This window comes from Mytilus edulis, chromosome 6 (genome assembly GCF_963676685.1).
Source record: "Mytilus edulis chromosome 6, xbMytEdul2.2, whole genome shotgun sequence".
Classification (NCBI taxonomy): domain Eukaryota; kingdom Metazoa; phylum Mollusca; class Bivalvia; order Mytilida; family Mytilidae; genus Mytilus; species Mytilus edulis.
The window spans coordinates 77457924-77477825 of NC_092349.1; the positions used below are offsets into that span (position 1 = coordinate 77457924).

Genomic DNA, 19902 nt, shown 5'->3' on the forward strand with positions numbered 1-19902 from the left:
ATTGCTTGGATTATAATTTTCTCTGTTCTTTACTTATAAATACTAAATGATTTTTGATAAACTAAAATTGCCTTTTCATTAATTATCCTATTACTGGATAATTATCAACTAATCTATTCAGAATCAATGACTTATATTTTCTTTCTTTAGGAGGTCAAATTTCATTGCCGTCCTTTAGCCATGTATACGGAGTCTAATTATGCTGATATACAAAAAGACTCATGTCATTGTTATTTCAATTAATATGTCATTATGACTTTACAAGAGTGTCATGTTTCAGTATGTAATTGGTAAAGTTAAATAAGCCACATTATTGCTTATCACATATAGGTCATTAAAACAGAGTGGTTTATATCATTAAAAGGACACAAAAGTCAAGTTTGAAAAAAACTAGAAATCATACAATCTTTTTACTCTTACAAGAGCGTTTATTCAATATGTTTAAAAAGTTCATTAAAAATTGAATCGTTTCTGCTTAAATTACTACACAAAGAATATATCTTCTAAAACGATGCTTATAATCACAAATAACACAGAAGGGCCGTATAGTTTCATTGTTTACTACATAGTTTAGATTGCTCATAAGAAAAGAATGTGTAAAGGTACTAATTAAATAGCAAAATAAGGCACATATTATTATATATTCTATTATCACCAAGGAGCCTCGGTGGCCAAGTGGTCTAAATAATGGTCTACTGTAATCACTTGCCAGTCAACACTGAGGTTGTAAGTTTGAAATTTGCTCGTGCGGGTGCACTCGGTTCCAATCTTAATTGACTTGGATTGGTTAGTTTTCCGATCGAGGGTCGGTGGTTTTTTCCGGGAACTCCGAATACCTTCACCAATTACAAATAGCCGCCACGAAAAAGCCTAAAAGTGACGTTCAAATGTGGCGTTACGGTGGTACCCAACACATAAACTAAAATTAATTTGGCTCGTTTAATTTTCATTAGATTTTGTCAAAGTATTTACTTTGACCCTTTAACAAAAATATCAAAATATCAAAAACTTTGAACCAACCGTTTTGTCAGAAAAATTACACTGGTTATATAGCAGTTTGACAAACTACAATTTTGATCATTGAGAAGTTTAATATTCCTTTTACAACACAACGTAATTAAAACGTTTAGATGACTTTACAGAGTTATCTCCCTGTAGTGTTAGGTACCACCTTAAAACACCAACAATCAATCAGTTAATTATCATCAATTTGTATACAGAATATTTTTGATTTAATAAAGATTAGATAATAAGTGAAGTATAGACAAAGAGAGCTTGTTGTACAACATGGTCAGTATTTGCTACGTTGTAAGAAAAAAAAATGTTTGATTTCCAATGTGCGGAAAGTGAAACATAATTTGACAAAGATCACGATACGAAAGGTGCAAATAAAGGCAACAGTAGTATAATGCTGTTCAAAAGTCATAAATCGATTGAGAGATAAAAAAAAAAATAGGGTTACACACTAAAACCGAGTGGAACACATCAATTGTAAGAGGAAAACAACCGAAAAAAAAACAGAAACAGAAAGCTTAACTTTTAAAAAAATATTAATAAAGGGTTAATACAGACTTTCATCGATGGATACAATTCTTTCAAGAATTAAATTTATCAGTAAATATGGTATGTCTGAGAAGATTTAAAGGATTTACTTAGTATGATTGATTATATGTTGATAATGTCAGATTGATACCTTCTAATAATTGTGAATTGATTGTAAAAATCAACTAATATTTAATGATATAGATTAATATGCTATAAATCTATTTTTGTGCCTTTAATCATTAATGATTTACGATCTTCGTCGTAGTTAAATTAGTTACAACTTCATCCCTACAAAGGCTAGATGAAAATCACAATGTAAAACATCTACGTCGGTTATATGTGAGGTCTTTTATCACTTATAAGTTTCTTATAATGAGTATGCCAAAATGACTTCCTTCTAAAATCTTATTGGTCTTATGAAATACTTAATTTTGGATTCGTTATAAACATTTGTAAACTACTTCAAATTTATGGGTAGAAAAAGCTGCTTACAAGTCCATAATTTATGGGTAGTGAAAGCTGCTTACAAGTCCATAATTTATGGGTAGTGAAAGCTGCTTACAAGTCCATAATTTAAGGGTAGTGAAAGCTGCTTACAAGTCCATAATTTATGGGTAGTGAAAGCTGCTTACAAGTCCATAATTTCATTATTCAGTTCACTTTTCTAATAGAAACTTATCTGGCACTGCACAATTTGTGCTTTCTGCTTTCGACATCATTTGTAATAATTTAGAGAATCATGAGAGAACGTAACTTTGACACCATTAACGAGGAGTTACACTATAATGTCGGTCGTTATCGATGGTTGATATGTAGTACGTAACTCTGTCACCATTAACGAGGAGTTACACTATAATGTCGGTCGTTATCGGTGGTTGATATGTAGTACGTAACTCTGTCAACATTAACGAGGAGTTACACTATAATGTCGGTTGTTATCGATGGTTGATATGTAGTACGTAACTCTGTCACCATTAACGTGGAGTTACACTATAATGTCGGTCGTTATCGATGCATATGGTTGATATGTAGTACGTAACTCTGTCACCATTAACGTGGAGTTACACTATAATGTCGGTCGTTATCGATGGTTAATATGTCGTACGTAACTCTGTCACCATTAACGTGGAGTTACACTATAATGTCGGTCGTTATCGATTGGTGATATGTAGTACGTAACTCTGTCACCATTAACGTGGAGTTACACTATAATGTCGGTCGTTATCGATTGGTGATATGTAGTACGTAACTCTGTCACCATTAACGTGGAGTTACACTATAATGTCAGTCGTTATCGATGGTTGATATGTAGTACGTAACTCTGTCACCATTAACGTGGAGTTACACTATAATGTCGGTCGTTATCGATGGTTGATATGTAGTACGTAACTCTGTCACCATTAACGAGGAGTAACACTATAATGTCGGTCGTTATCGATTGTTGATATGTAGTACGTAACTCCGTCACCATTACGAGGAGTTACACTATAATGTCGGTCGTTATCGATGGTTGATATGTAGTACGTAACTCTGTCACCATTAACGAGGAGTTACACTATAATGTCGGTCGTTATCGATGGTTGATATGTAGTACGTAACTCTGTCACCAATAACGAGGAGTTACACTATAATGTCGGTCGTTATCGATGGTTGATATGTAGTACGTAACTCTGTCACCATTAACGAGGAGTTACACTATAATGTCGGTCGTTATCGATGGTTGATATGTAGTACGTAACTCTGTCACCATTAACGTGGAGTTACACTATCATGTCGGTCGTTATCGATTGGTGATATGTAGTACGTAACTCTGTCACCATTAACGTGGAGTTACACTATAATGTCGGTCGTTATCGATGGTTGATATGTAGTACGTAACTCTGTCACTATTGACGTGGAGTTACACTATAATGTCGGTCGTTATCGATTGGTGATATGTAGTACGTTACTCTGTCACCATTAACGAGGAGTTACACTATACTGTCGGTCGTTATCGATTGGTGATATGTAGTACGTAACTTTGTCACCATTAACGTGGAGTTACACTATAATGTCGGTCGTTATCGATTGGTGATATGTAGTACGTAACTCTGTCACCATTAACGTGAAGTTACACTATAATGTCGGTCGTTATCGATTGGTGATATGTAGTACGTAACTCTGTCACCATTAACGTGTAGTTACACTATAATGTCGGTCGTTATCGATTGGTGATATGTAGTACTTAACTCTGTCACCATTAACGTGGAGTTACACTATAATGTCGGTCGTTATCGATTGGTGATATGTAGTACGTAACTCTGTCACCATTAACGTGGAGTTACACTATAATGTCGGTCGTTATCGATTGGTGATATGTAGTACGTAACTCTGTCACCATTAACGTGGAGTTACACTATAATGTCGGTCGTTATCGATGGTTGATATGTAGTACGTAACTCTGTCACCATTAACGAGGAGTTACACTATAATGTCGGTCGTTATCGATTGGTGATATGTAGTACGTAACTCTGTCACCATTAACGTGGAGTTACACTATAATGTCGGTCGTTATCGATTGGTGATATGTAGTACGTAACTCTGTCACCATTAACGAAGAGTTACACTATAATGTCGGTCGTTATCGATGGTTGATATGTAGTACGTAACTCTGTCACCATTAACGTGGAGTTACACTATAATGTCGGTCGTTATCGATTGGTGATATGTAGTACGTAACTCTGTCACCATTAACGAGGAGTTACACTATAATGTCGGTCGTTATCAATGGTTGATATGTAGTACGTAACTCTGTCACCATTAACGAGGAGTTACACTATAATGTCGGTCGTTATCGATGGTTGATATGTAGTACGTAACTCTGTCGTCATTAACGTGGAGTTACACCATAATGTCGGTCGTTATCGATGGTTGATATGTAGTACGTAACTCTGTCACCATTAACGTGGAGTTACACTATAATGTCGGTCGTTATCGATGGTTGATATGTAGTACGTAACTCTGTCACCATTAACGAGGAGTTACACTATAATGTCGGTCGTTATCGATGGTTGATGTGTACATAACAGATTTGTTGTTGTCCTTTCAATCATCATAGTTTATGACTCAGGAAAACCCCGCCGAATTCCGTAAAAAAACAAAAGTTATGATCGTTGTCTTGATAATCTTTTTCGTTGAATAATCAAGAGTTGTCTAAATATACTACAGACTTTACCAAAAGAAACTTACTTTGAATCAATCAAATAATTACAGGAATAACTGTCTTTTTTCATATTTAAAAACTGAAGTTTTACAATACCAAACGACAAAAGATATGATTTTTTCCCGACTGTAAACTTTCTTTTTGGACGAGAAAAGTCTCTTTGGCAGCGTCTTACGGTGTTTATATATCACAATTCGATCGTTCACCAAGTCCGAGTTTTTAAGTGACGTTTGGATTTCAGTGACAGTAGTTTATGTATTACTAGTAAATAAGTAAGTCAGAGATTTCGTTACTCCACATTTAACTGTACATAAATTAAATTCTTCAATAGATACATATGTTTGGAATAACATTGAGAATGGGATGAGGAATATGTCAAAGAGACATCAATCTGACCAAAGGAGTTTAGGTATACCTGTAAGCACGTCCTACTATGTACGGTGATGCTGTTAACCGAGCCTTGGAATTTAGAAATGATCCAAGTAAACTTTTCAGTCCTTTAATTACCAATTCAATACTATGATTATATCTTTGAATATTTTATTCATTGGCATAATTACTGAGTTTGTTATAAGTAAACAATTATATTAAATATTATTGATATACATGTCCAATGTATACATTTGCACATTCACGTCTTTACAGTTTTCGAGAATTATACTTTGGCAATGCACAGGGTCATGTTGAAAAGATGGATGTTGAATGTGTATTGATTGATATTTTGTTCGAAGATATTTACATGATATTTTTTATTAGTTGTTATTGGTTTTGAACTCTCTGTTAGTAACTGCAAATACTGTCAGATGTGTAGTAAGTGGGGCATTTTTTGTTGTCTCGATGAATGAATAAATTCCCTGCCACGTTCGGTCTGCATTTTTGTAAGATACTTACCACTTTGTATTGATCTGATGAGTAAAGCTTTGTCAGCTGTATCTTTTAATTTGTTCTTATGTTGTAATGTTGCAGCACAAGCCCAGGTTAGAAGAAGGTTGGCGTCTTCAATTAGATCTAAACTTGCCACAATACAATGTGCCTGTCCAAAGTCAGAGACGTGTAGTGTAGTGTTTGTCGTTGGTTCATGTACATTGTTTTCTTATAAAGCAGGTCGTTAGTTTGCTGAATTGAATTGTTTCATGTTTTTCATGACGTTGCCTTATACAGCCATCTATATGGTATGGGTTTTCTCATTGGTAAAGGCCTACGAATGCCTCTTATTGCTAACTTCAACTTCATTGGAACTTTTATAGATAGTTTTCTGATTGGCAATCCTACCACATGTTTTAAATTTATATATGCGTATGCAGGCTACACATTCCTTCCATTTACTTAAAGTTGAGGGATACAACTAAAAAAAAATAGTAGTTTTCCGCTATTCGATTGACTTCAATCGATTAAGCAAAAATAAACTGCCTTTCAAAATTAAAACGAGGGAAACACATCAATTACTAGAGTATTAGAGAATAAACAACATTTATAGAAACGAACTATTATATAACAATTGTCGTATTCCTGACTATGTAAGAATAAATGGTGGGCTGAACATTGCTTCATTGTTAGCCAATCTTCCTGCTGATATGGCAACATACCACTAAACGGACAGCATTTCGTGACAGGAATACAGTACAAATAAACGTAGGAACAATTAAGATTGAGAGATACATAAACAAGTATGTGTCCAAAGTACACGGATGCCCCACTCGTACTATAATTTTCCATGTTCAATGGACCGTGAGATTGGGTACAAAATCTAATTTTTCATTAAAACTAGAAAGATCATACCATAGGGAACATGTGTACTAAGTCAAAAACTATCTTGACCAAAAACTTTAACCTTAAACCCACACTTTCATTTTCTATGTTCAGTGGACCGTGAAATTGGGTTAAAAGTCTAATTTGACTTTAAAATTAGAGAGATCATATCATAAGTAACAAGTGTACAAAGTTTCAAATTAATTAGACTTCAGCTTCATCAAAAACTAACTTGACCAAAAACTTTAACCTGAAGCTGGACAGACTGACGAACGGATGCACGGACGGACGAACGGACGAACAAACAGACGGACGCACAGACCAGAAAACATAATGCCCCTCTACTATCGTAGGTGGGGTATAAAAATAATATGATAGTACATTACAACATGTAAACTGCAAAAAACACCTGAACATCGAAACGATGCACACCCAAACACTATTAGATTTAAAAAGGAAAATAACACACAGTCTCAAATTACTACAACCTGCCACTCTTAACTCTTCTAGTCATATGTGTTGAAGACACATTGTGGAAAAAAAACACTATCAAATGGTTTAAAGAAATTTTATTGCAGAAAATATACCACTAGAAGCAGAAAAAAATAGTTTACTAAAAAGACAAAGTTACTTAAAAATTCAAACCAAAATTCAGTACAGATACTGCACAATTTACATATGATACTTTAGTTCGTGGTTCTGTACAGAAAGTTACTATTGGTTTAATCATGATCTCATCAATTTTGTTGGATAGGTTTGCTGACTAATGGAATATGACACAAAACAATTACAAATATTCCCTGCAGGAACTCATTTTTTTTATGTCTTTGATGACTGCTATATTTTACTTATTGACTAGTAAGCAGAAGGAAATTTAAAGATCTCAAGGCGTTTACAATGTCTCTTTAATCATCTGTAAAAAAAAACTAATTTATATTTCATTTTAAAGTATATAAGGAAGCAGGTAAACTATTAAAGTTTGTCTCTTCCATATATAGAAAAAATATTATTGAAAATCATAAAATCACAAATATTTGCATTTCAAAATAGTATTGCACTAATATTTATTACATTAAATATTAAATGATACGATGCGGAAAAAAAATAATCAATTCTTGATTGTATACACATTATAATGAGGATTAAATTTTAAAAGGGATGATTAACGTTGGATGTATACAATGGTATTGGAAACGAATATCTGATGAAATACATGAAAATAACCAATGAAATAAAGATCTATTTTGAGAATTGTTGAAAGGTTTTTGATGAGTGATACAGTTGATAATGATAATATTACACATTTGTCTGAAGACCCTTATATGTTTTCATTTTCTGACAATAATATTTACTGTTATGCTACCAGATTCTTTAATGACATTTCAATGGAACAAAAAGGTGTACTAAGATGTGCTAACTAAGACGTGAAACCTTAATAAAAAGAAAAAACAACAAAAATACGGATTTCCAAGGAAAATTTAAATCTGAATGTCTGTTATCAAATGACAAAATCAACACCATAAGGTGGTACCTAAAACTACAAGGGAATAACTCTATAAAATCAGTTAAACGTTTTAATTACGTGGTGTTGTTAAGGGAATATTAGGCTTCTCAATGATTAAAAAGAGTGTTTGTCAAACTGCTATATAACCAGTGTAATTTCTCTGATAAAATGGTTGGTTCAAATTTTTTAATTTTTTTATAATTTTGTCAAAGGGTCAAAGTAAATACTTTGTCAAACTTTTATGAAAATTAAACGAGCCAAATTAATTTTAGTGAAGGTGTTAGGTACCATCTTAAACAAATCAAACGGATGCAAAACAGTTAAAGTTTTCCTATCGTGTTGGATCTTGTTTCCACCTCTATGAAAGCCAAATATAAATATAGCTCTAAAGACGATTAAATATAATATGTTTTTAAACTTGTTTATTTTTCAGTTCGAATGCTTATTTCTATATTTTTAGTTACCTGTGAACCAATGATCATTGCTACAAAAATATTGATTTATGTTTAATCAACGTGTGAAACGTAATTAATTCTATATTTGGAATATGAATAAACATTATTTTTTTAACGAAAGCGTTATGTTGATTTTAATATATATTTTACCACTCCACTAAATTATTTACGTTATATATCCACTCAAATATCTTAAACATTTATTAAAATTTATTTTCGAGAATAGAAAAATATAAGAATATCGTTGTCAATAGGATAGAGTAGAACCTATCTCAGTAATAAATTAATGATAAACATAAAACCTGTAAATATCGCGGGAAATAGTAATAAGAATATTTGAAATTAATTTGAGGTTGATCAAATTGAACCAAACCTATTTAAATGCATACAGGACTGAAAATAATTGTTATACATACCTTTAAATCAGGTATGATTTATACACTATGTATGGAAAAATAACACAATAACAACTTTTCAGCACTAATAGTTCAATTTGTAGAAAATTATATTTACATCTCAACAACTAAATCACAATATAAAAAATAATATGTTTAATGTATAATGCCTATTGCACCGGATTTCATTACATAATTCCAAAGAACAAAACAGTTTTTCGTTTGATGTTATTTAAATTTTGATTGATGAGGGCAGTAGAAGGCTGTAGCTGAGTTCAAATGAGGGACAATGATAGGCTAAAGACGAGGTCTTATTAAGGGCACTGATCGGCCGTAGCAGGGGTCTGATTAGGGCAGTGGTAGGCTTTTGCAAAGAACAAGAGACGATAAGCTTCCAGAAATTATGAGTACATACTAAATTGAATTTTCAGTGAGCAGAACTTGATAAAATCTTACCAAATATGATTTGTTTAATTTAGTCCAAATACAACATGCATCACACAAATCCCTATTTTTAAGATGCTTAATTATTTAGATATCGATAACATATTTGTAAAACCATAACGTGATCAAGTAAATTGATAAAATGGCTTAAATATAAATCGCCGAGATTTTTTAGGAGAAAAATTTCTAGTCTTGTCCTTTTTACAGTGATTTTCAATTTAAATTTCAATACTTTTTTTTCCGTCTTTTTGATATTTTCTCATATGCATCATTCAGGGCATTACGTTTTGTAAATTTGCATATTTGCATATTTTCATTTTACAAATTACAATTCAAAGTATATAGTTTATGCAGTATGTCTGATTGAATCAGTTAAATGATTGCCTCAATGTAAAAAAAATGTTTTAAGTAATAAAAATAACAATGAACATACAACAGATAACATGATTAATACTAATGGCAATGTAAAAAATACAACAACATGTAAAAGTTTCAACAGGAGCAACAATGTTAATTTTCTGGAATGGTCCACATATCATCTTCAGAGTCTACACTAATCACTTTAGTTCTCACTTTCATTGGAGGTTTAGGATTTCCACGTGGTAAGCGTTTCTCCTGTGAACAGAAAAGAAGATGAACTGTTGTACACAGTATGTTCAAGAAATATAATTAATTGCTGCATATAATATAACGCTATAAATGCGATGTTGTTAGTATTATGAGATTTTTAAATGCAGTCGCAACAATTGTGTTACATTCTCCATAAATATTTCAAAATGCAATATGAAATGAAATAATGTGCAGACAAAATACATAATTGTCCTCGAAATCTGAAATAACGAACATCATCAAAATTACTTATCTTGTCAAATACAACCATTTGAATTGTACAAATATCTTTATGGTATTTTGTAATTTGCTAGTGATATATTGTAAAGATTCATTCTAAATCCATGTTTAATGTATCAAGTCAGGAATATGATAGTTGCAATCACATAGTCCCTTGCTATATATGTTGGCGTTTGTTTTGTAGCAGTTCTGAGTTTCTGTTGGTCTGTTTTGTTTTGTCTTATAGTTGATGTGTTCAGTTTTGGTTTGTGGCCCGAATAGTTTCAGTTAAACAAATTTATGACTTTTGCCTTTATCCAACACAATGTTATCGAAATATCACAATAATTGTCAATCCTGTAATGAAATAGAAATACATTGGAAATAAATATTACACGTGTTATGCTGTTTATCGATGAAGGACTACTTAGCACTTGGAGAACATTCAAATCTAATGCTTCGAAGTGGAACTAATTAAACAAGTATATAGAAAATATTGAAGATACGTTAAGTTCAATGTGGTTACGTTTAAGCTGCAATGTTGGAAACTGAATACATTTCGTAATTGGTAATGAATCGATCACAAAACAGTTAACCTCATTGTAAAGTACCTAATATAATATATGATGAGCCTATTTAGTAATGTTAACCCTAAAGTATATAGAAGTAAGTACGTTCGATCATCTCCCTTTCAACACATTGGGCAGCAGGGATTATACAAGGTCCTCTGTTTCATCAGATAGAAAAAGAGAGGCAGAAAATACCAAAGGAACACGAAAGTCGAAAAAACAGACAACGCAACGAAAAGACAAACAACAGCACACAAAACTCAGTATAGAAAAATATAAGACAGAGCATAACGAAATCAATCATAAACCGAAAGGAATTTCAGATACTCCGAAAAGCTAAGCGAATCCTGATCCACATGTGGCAACCGTCTGCTTCAATGTCAACACAAACATGGTGATAAGTCTACTTCGGTGAATATTATTCGAGTAAACGACTGTGGTAGCGACAAGAAGGACATATCTGTTGTCATCTGTAATGTAAATATTCCATATTCGACAGTATGATATCAACTTCATCATTCGGATATATTGGTTCAATGTCTTCTTTGTAAGCAGCTACCCTCTATCCCGGAAATCATCAGCACGCTCTTAAATATCGTATTAACTTGGAGAAATAGTATTTTCAATTTGTCAAGTGTCAGCAATATTGACACTTCAACTTATGAGTTGAATTGATGTAATTAAATTCGATTACCAAAAAAAAGAAGAAAAAACAGAAGGGAACACGTGACAACACACATGCAATTGGTCATTGATCATATCCCGCTCACAATAAAAGTTTTCCGTAAAAATAAAGTAGACCATAAAATAAAATGAAAACGTGTTACATGGTATGGAATAAGCAGATCAAGACATGTGTCAAGAGGCTGACAGGGGTAATAGGTGAATATGCCATCAACGTTTACGGACAAATGAATGTGAAATAGTATCTTTTTGATCGAGAATACGAATATGAGTACTAACAACCAACACAAATTCAAGGAACAGATATAACGCATTAACGAAACAATTTTTAATTAATCTTTGTTGAGTGTATTTTTCCCTCAAGCAAGCAAAGCAATTATCAACCACAAATGAAATTCACAAAATAAAAAGGAAAGTTTATTCAATCTTTTAAACGATTGTTTAACACATGAGAAAAGTTATAACGTTTTGTTTCATGCTTAAAACTATTACTTTCTTATGACTTAGTCTATCTGCAACACACTGATCTCCATATAAAAATCCCTGCCGACTTGTGCCTTTGTGCGTTCTAACATAGGGTTTATGTTAAAGATTATGCGCAAAGAATCAAACACAGTCATATTATCACAAACTACGCATCAACTGTAGAACAATTAGTACCGTAAATGTTACTAAAAGACGAGTTTTTAAAATTGTCAAACTTTATAGAAAAAGACAATGGAAAAATACAGAACCACTGTAGAAATGAAATGTTGTAAATATATGCAAGCAAGTGTGCTAAAATTCTATAAACGATAAATATATTTAATACGAAGGAACTACTTTCGATCTGCAGCATCTAAACTGCTAATCATGCATCTAATAACGTTATAAAAATTATGAGGGAAAGGTAATGTTTGATATAATAATAAGAAATTATATAAATACAGTGAAAACCAACAGAAAAAAACAATAGGGGACAATATCATAGGGAGATTCTTTACAAACAAAATATCCGTTGAATTAAGGAGTAATAAGGTGCATGCATCTTTACCATTCATGATGTGCAGTTAAGCTACCTTTAATTAAAATAAACAAATTAAATAGGTGTTATAACTGTTCAATTTTAAAGAAAATTACATGACGACAGTCCCTGCTTGGAAATTAATTTACACATTCTATTCATTCTGTTTTTCTCTTAAAAGAGATATAAAAATATTTAATTCTATCAATCATATAAATAATTTATACTAATATTGTAAACAACCTGGTACCAAGAAGTCACTGGATACGGTTACTGTGTTATCAAAACTTGCTGTGAACATTTTGGAAATTGTTTTAAATGAATATAAGTATCTCCCGCAAGCATAGCAGAGATACCGTGTAAGGCTACATATTTTGTCCTTTCATATTCATAAGAAAAGTAATATGGACAGTAATGCTGAAGGCAAGAAACTGAATATGTGGAATAATAATTCAAAACATCGAACTGACAGAATATGGGGATGCATCACTTTACGCCTATATTTCAATTTGTGAAACTGGAAAAAGGAAGTAATAATTATAGTTACAGTTTGAAAACCTATGATTTATTAACCTTTTCTGATCATATAGATAGAGTCTGAAATTGAAAGTTAGTTTGTGGAAATAACAAAGACTTATGATTTACCTGTTCATTAAGTTACATAAGGAACAAAAACTAGACATGCAATACATTTGAGATCTGAAGCGACTTAATCTAGGCCATACATTGAGGATTTGCACTGCAAGAAGAATAAAGTATTCGATACATTAATAAGCTTAGATACTGCGACAGTGAGCAAATTATCAAGGTTTGTTTTTAATACAAGAAAAACCTATTTCTAGATATATTTCTGCTTTTTTAAATGATTTTTTTGGTGTGCAAAGGGGCACAATTCAAGATAAAACAGTAGAAGAACAATCACTGGCAAACGAAAAACTTACCGGTGGCGGAATCGGCACAGCGACTTCCTTGTTATTATTAACAGGTTTGGTAGCATTAATATATTTCCATGCACGTTTTGCCTGATCTCTGACTTTGTCTGTGAATTCTTGTTTTGCAGAGACACCAAATATGTCTTCGTGGAATCTGTTTGCTTCCTATTAATACAATAATTAAATCACTACGTAAAATTATAAACATGATATCATAAATACAAAAAACAAAAATTTCAGGCTGATACACGGTTGAAAAACATTATCACTTCTTTTGTTGTGTAGACATGTACAGAAATTAATATAAAATCCTCCTTCATTAAATTTATGTTTGTGTTATACGTTTTAGGCTACAAACATGTCTAACACACGCTTCAAACACGTGATTTGTGGAAAAAAAAAACTACTAACGCATTTAGAGCATAGAGGAATATAATTTTTTTTTAAACTAATGCCAGAAAGACATGCAATGTAAATTATCTAAATTTATCTGAGTCTTTTGTTTTCATATTTCGTCATTTGACATAAATAAAACACCTCAATCTACTTTTTGGATATTCGTATTGCAGTATCTTTTGACTTCAATATTACATTTTGTTTACTTGAGGAGTATGTCCATGTACTAATTCAGTGATATTATTTCTAACTTTTTGCAACGTATGCATCTTTGTTTTAGTCCTTATTGACAGCAAGCTGAATTTTACAAATGATACTGCAATTTCAGTATACTATTTATATGTTTTACGTGCTTTAATGTAACTTGAGTATTGTTTACCAGAATTCATGTAGATATGAAAAAAGAAGGTGTGGTATGATAGCCAATGAAAAAACTCTCCACAAGAGACCAGAATAACACAGAAACTAACAACTATAGGTCATCGCATGCGGCCTTCAACAATGAGCAAAGCCAATAAGTAACGGCCTTATATAATAGAGTCGGCACTATCGTACGATCAATTGAATGAAACATAAAACAACTTACCTTTAATTTCAACATATAAGATTGAGCTTGCTCCTTTGACATTTTGCCTTTCTCTTGGATTATTTTGCATAGCGTTTCAGTAACATCAGAAGCCATTTGTACATCACCACAGACATAAAAATGACCACCATTTTTAAACACTGCATCGAATACCTCTTGACCATTTTTCTTTATCATATCTTGTACATATGTCTATAATGACAGTTTTAATCGTCAATGAAAACATATTTAAAACCGTAACATGTTGCTTAGGCATACACATTACATTCATGTTAAGAATGATAATATGATAATAAGATATGAATCAAACATACATATTCAGAAAGGTTTCATGTTAATGGCATATGCGAATGAAATGCATATTCAGAAAATTATTTGTTGATATATGAATTCCACATGCATGATGCATACTAGTATTCAGGACGATACGAACTAGATACGAACTAGATATGCATATAGCCTAAGTTTTACTCATCCAAAGTTGTAGTTTAAAATTACTTTTTTTTGTGCATTTTCTTTTACCATTGTAGTGTAGTATGTTCTCATTTAAGATCTTTGATTGAAATCTTGAAGTTTCCAACTAGTTTCATTTAGAGAGTCCAAAATCATTTAGTGTATCCCTACTTTAAAATCTTATGAACAACTTTATGACAAAAGCATGGCAATTGTATAATGAAATGTGGGTAAACATTCACTATGTAGTTCAAAACGGTCGTCTAGCGTTCATAAATGTAAGTCTGGTATCGTTGATTGATTTTTATGTTACTTTCGTTGGTTGTGTTTTAAAATTTATGAGAAAACTAAAAACGAAGTCAGTTAATGAAATTTCACTTAACATCACGTTACCTTTGGTTGTCCTGGCTCTCGTGAAAACGCAGTGTAGACTTTTGTTAAAACGTCATCCTGTAAACAGCTGTCTAATTCTTCTTTATATATATAGTCAACAGCCGATTTTCTACATCCAAAGTACAGGTACATTTCTCCCCAGCCAATCTTGTCGCCATCTAAAAGAAAAACAATAATAATAAATAACTGAAAATTTGTTACTTTCACACAAAGCGGCAAAACAATTATAAATACTAGTAAGTATTTTATATGAATAACTAAACAAAAAGCTGGCTATACTACATATATGCAAATTGTTCTATAAACATATTCTGAGGTGTATTTTGTTATATATTACGTATTAATTTAAAGCATTAAAATGTATCTGATCGGATTAATTCCTTGTTTTAAAATAAAGTGTGAAAAAATACTATAAATAATATAGTCTACATTTTAAGGGGCTATTGTGTTGTTGACCGGACGTATCGTTGTCGAATACCCCAAATTTCGGTTTATTTATAATAAAACTACGCGCGTGTTTGAATTTTAAAATTCACAATGTGCGATAGTAATTATTTTGTTGTCTCCTCAACGTAAATCGGAATATCACACATAGCAAAACTAGTATTGTTAGTGTTACATTTGTCGTTTGTTATTTTATTGCACTTCTTTGTTTCTGTTGTTTCGTTGTTTTCCTTTTATGGTTGATGTATTCCCTCGGTTTAAGTTTTTAACCCGGATTTGTTTTTTTTTTTCTCATTCGATATAGCGGTATTCTATTGTTGCCTTAATTTACGCTTGAAATTATACTCGTTGTATAAAAACTATAGTAAATGACAGCAACTTAGTGTAAAAGGGAATTTGTAATATTGGTTAGCTCGTTTGACAAACTGATGGAACAGGTCGAAGTTATAAAACAACAAATATAGATACTATTCAACTTACGCTTCGGCACGGGTAACATATTCTTGTCTATTTTACGCTGATGCCAGAAACTTCTAAATGGAGCAATTCCAGTTCCAGGTCCTACCATTATAATAGGGAGTGTTGCATCGTCTGGTAAATGAAATAATGGCGCCCTACAAAGTTTGAACAAGAAAGCATTGCGATGGGTCATACTTTAATTTGTTGTAGTAAATCGTTTATATTCCAGACATATAGTGATGCAACTATTCATATGAAACATAATTATATAATTTAGTATTTTTTCTTCTTAAAATGAGGATTAGGACTTTAATTACTTTGGAAAAGCATTAAGTTTGAGTATAAGAAGTTGTTGACGTAAGTTTTACCTCGAAATTACAAAGACTAGTGCAAGCATTCAAACTTTTCCTGCTGAAGAAAGTCAACTCAAGTCTTCTATCGAACACAAATGTGTTCTCCTTTGTATTTTAGTCCAAGTATCACGGGAAAAAATGTTATATATGTTCAAAAAATGATTCTCAAATTTAAAGTAGTGCATATACGATGTATAATGATGAATAGCTGCCTGCTTATCAAAAGTATAGGTTGTACTTCTAGACTAGATGTTCACTGTAGGTGTAAATACAATACACAATCTTATTCATGATCATCAAATCAAACAAATTGAAAACAAATGAATAGGATACGTCAGGTTAACTAGTATGTTACAAAATTACAAAAATACTAAACTACGAGAAATATTTAAAACGAAACGTCCCAAATCAAATGGTTAGCCAAAAACTAAAACACATCAAACGAATGGATAACAACTGTCACATTCCTGACTTGGTACAGGTATGTATGGAATTGGTAAATTTTGAATTGAACATGGCTCTCAAAACTAGCTAAAACTTGTATGACAGTCGCATATAATTCCATTATATTGACAATGATGTGTAAACAACACAAACAGACATAATGGGAAAAAAATGTGTAAGGATTCCGCGGAACCAAGTGTCTCGCCTACTCTTTCTGTTTATCACAAGCTCAACAAAAATGAGGAAACAAATCAATAAAATATTCCTGTTGATACTATCTTTTGATTGTAAGAAGCTTCTGTCCAAGTTTGGTAAAAATCCAGGATAGTTTATGTAATAAATGTTTAAAAAATTTAACTGCACACTGAATGTAATGTTAACTAGAAGAAAACAAAATTTCCTTCTAGATACTAGCTTTTGATCATAAACAAGCTTCTTTCCAAGTTTGGTACAAATCCAAAATAATATAGAAAGTTATTTAAATTTAAAAAAAAAGTTAAACCACAGAGTGAATGTCTTGTTTCGCAGCAAATCTAAGTCACTTTAAAAGTAAAATACAAAAAAATAGATTTATTTTTTACAAAATTTCTTTCTAGATACTAGCTTTTGATCATAAACAAGCTTCTGTCCAAGTTTGGTACAAATCCAAAATAGTTTAAGAATGTTATTAAAATTTAGAAAGTTTAACCACAGAGTGAATGTATTGTTTCCTGGCAGAAAATCTAAGTCCATTTAAAAGAAAAATACAGAAAAATGGATTTTTTTTTTCAAAATTTACTTCTGGATACTATCTTATGATCATAAACAATCTTCTGTCCAAGTTTGGTACCAACCCCGGATAGTTTAAGAAAGTTAAAATTTTAAAAACTTTAACCACAGAGTGAATGTAATATTTCCCGGCAGAAAAATTAAGTCCATTCATAAGTAAAATACGGAAAAAATGGAATTTTATTTTAACAAAATTTACTTCTTGATACTATCTTTTGATCATAAACAAGCTTCTGTCCAAGTTTGGTAGAAATCCAGGATCGTTTGTAAAAGTTATTCAAATTTCAAAAACGTTAACCAGAGTGAATATTTGTGAACGCCGCCGCCGCCGCCGACGACGACGGAATGTAGGATCGCTTAGTCTCGCTTTTTCGACTAAAGTCGAAGGCTCGACAAAAATGTGATAAATTAAGTTGACGTACATTCTCATAGCACATGGTATTTCTTCACCAATATCACAGGTATTCAGCCAACTTGAGCAAACCCCATAATGAAGTGCACCAGCACCATCTAGAAAATTAAATGTACCAATATTTTATACAACATTTTATTGCGAAGATTCATGTCTTTAATATATATTTCAATAACCCTAATTCTTTACTTTATTTTTACAGTTTATCCTCGAAGATATCATCAGGAAATAGAAAAAGCGTTACAAAAACATAATTATTTAATCTTTTGATATATGAAACACGATAATGACAGGTCGTATTTTTCGCTGCGTACCTATTTGAAAGGTGAAGTTATCTTACAAAATGTGTAAACGACATTACATCCATTTATTCTGCAAACTATTATTTTACAGTACAAATAGATGTGTACAGGTAACAAAATACAATATATATGTACGTCTTCGAGCGAAATGTTACATTCAAATTAGTGTTCATTTCACAGTTCAAGTTGGGTCCCAATCACGGTCGACTTTAATATGCCAATTTCATTAAAAAAAACAAATTCAACAGTTGGATGAAAAAGTATACGTTAAAGAGTACATGATAATTGTAGGGTTAAAAATTAAAGCGGAGAATATCTAATTTATTTGTTCTTGTAGGAACTAGGTAAACAAATTCGTATAAATAAATTTTACAATTTCGAACACTGTATGACTGTTATAACATGTATCACATGCATTGTATCATATAAAGCATGTCTCGTCTGCAAGGCACGAGTTCTGCAAACACTCGTTTTGAATCTCAAATCACATACAGGTATTCTTACCCATTGTATTATATTTTAAAACACCTATGGTGGCGTGAACTTCTCCAGGAGATGACTTTTGCGATGAGCTTATACTATAAAATCTTTGTTGTAATAATGGTAGCTGAGATATTAAAAGTGAGGGATTGATTTTCAGGGATGGGAACTCTTCTAAAACTTCTAACACGTTAGGCATCTTTTCGTATCTCCAATCTTCATACTCATGAATGTCCTAGAAAAATTAAATCTGAATATTAAAAACTTATTCATATATTTGGCTTCTCATAATTAAGAATAAGAGTATAGATTAAATTTAGTATTATAATGGTCAAGTCTGCATTCGGATAACGAATGCGTTGACAACAAACAATGTAAAAAACCGAAGCACATTCGTTTTGATGTTTTTTTTGTTGTTTTTTTTAACTACAATACCAACTATTGAAAAAAAATTAGCTAAGAATAGTACAATTTCTGTTTTTTTTGGGTTTTTTTTTTGTTTTTATTACATATAAACATAAACTAATTACTCTTTACATAATACATACGTTGGCTAAGTTTTCAATTTTAATTTTGTCATTATCTCGTGTTGCTTGAGATACAAGTTGTTTCAATAGCTCTTGTGATGGGGGTGTTGTTATGTCTAGGAATCGTGAGAACATTGTCTTCATCGTGGCTGTAGGGATTTTCTCAAACTGTTTCCAAGACTTTTGTGTGCCTGAAACAAAGTTTAAATATTTTGTCATCTTAGCGACATTAATTTCACATACCAATGTCACTTAATAACATAAATCAAATTCGAAAAGGACAAAACGGTATGGATATTTGCACTTGTCATTGATGACCATTCGGCGACAATGGCAATCATTCTTCATTTCCACTTTTTTTATATTAAAATTTATAATTTGAATAACACTATTTTTCCTTTACAGACTTGTTTTTTATTGTTTCGTGTTGTTATTTCTTTCAAATACAGTGAAACTTGGTTAGTTTAAAAGTAGAACAAAATTTATAACGTTTATTGAATAAACAAAAATCATTGCATTTATTAGCATGTTGCGGTAGAGAATTATACATTTCATGCAAGCGTAAAATGTATCTA

The 19902-nt window shown here is 31.8% G+C and overlaps 1 protein-coding gene across 15 annotated transcripts in view; it reads right to left on the reverse strand.

The window, feature by feature from the left end:
- Positions 1 to 7048: 7048 nt before the first annotated feature.
- The window catches only part of LOC139528479 (nitric oxide synthase, salivary gland-like), a 123963-nt gene continuing 111109 nt past the window's right edge, over positions 7049 to 19902 (reverse strand). For 10 of the 15 annotated variants that reach the window (XM_071324477.1, XM_071324474.1, XM_071324470.1 and 7 more), the window contains 8 exons: positions 19349 to 19518; positions 18825 to 19035; positions 18029 to 18116; positions 16063 to 16196; positions 15139 to 15296; positions 14293 to 14484; positions 13320 to 13475; positions 7049 to 9909 (listed from right to left, as the gene is read on the reverse strand). In XM_071324477.1, coding sequence (XP_071180578.1) covers positions 9805 to 9909; positions 13320 to 13475; positions 14293 to 14484; positions 15139 to 15296; positions 16063 to 16196; positions 18029 to 18116; positions 18825 to 19035; positions 19349 to 19518 — 1214 coding nt within the window. In that variant the 3' untranslated portion in view covers positions 7049 to 9804. Of the gene's footprint in view, positions 9910 to 12408; positions 12434 to 13319; positions 13476 to 14292; positions 14485 to 15138; positions 15297 to 16062; positions 16197 to 18028; positions 18117 to 18824; positions 19036 to 19348; positions 19519 to 19902 lie in introns of all 15 variants that reach the window. The other 5 variants (XM_071324484.1, XM_071324480.1, XM_071324482.1 and 2 more) reach the window with 1 other exon arrangement.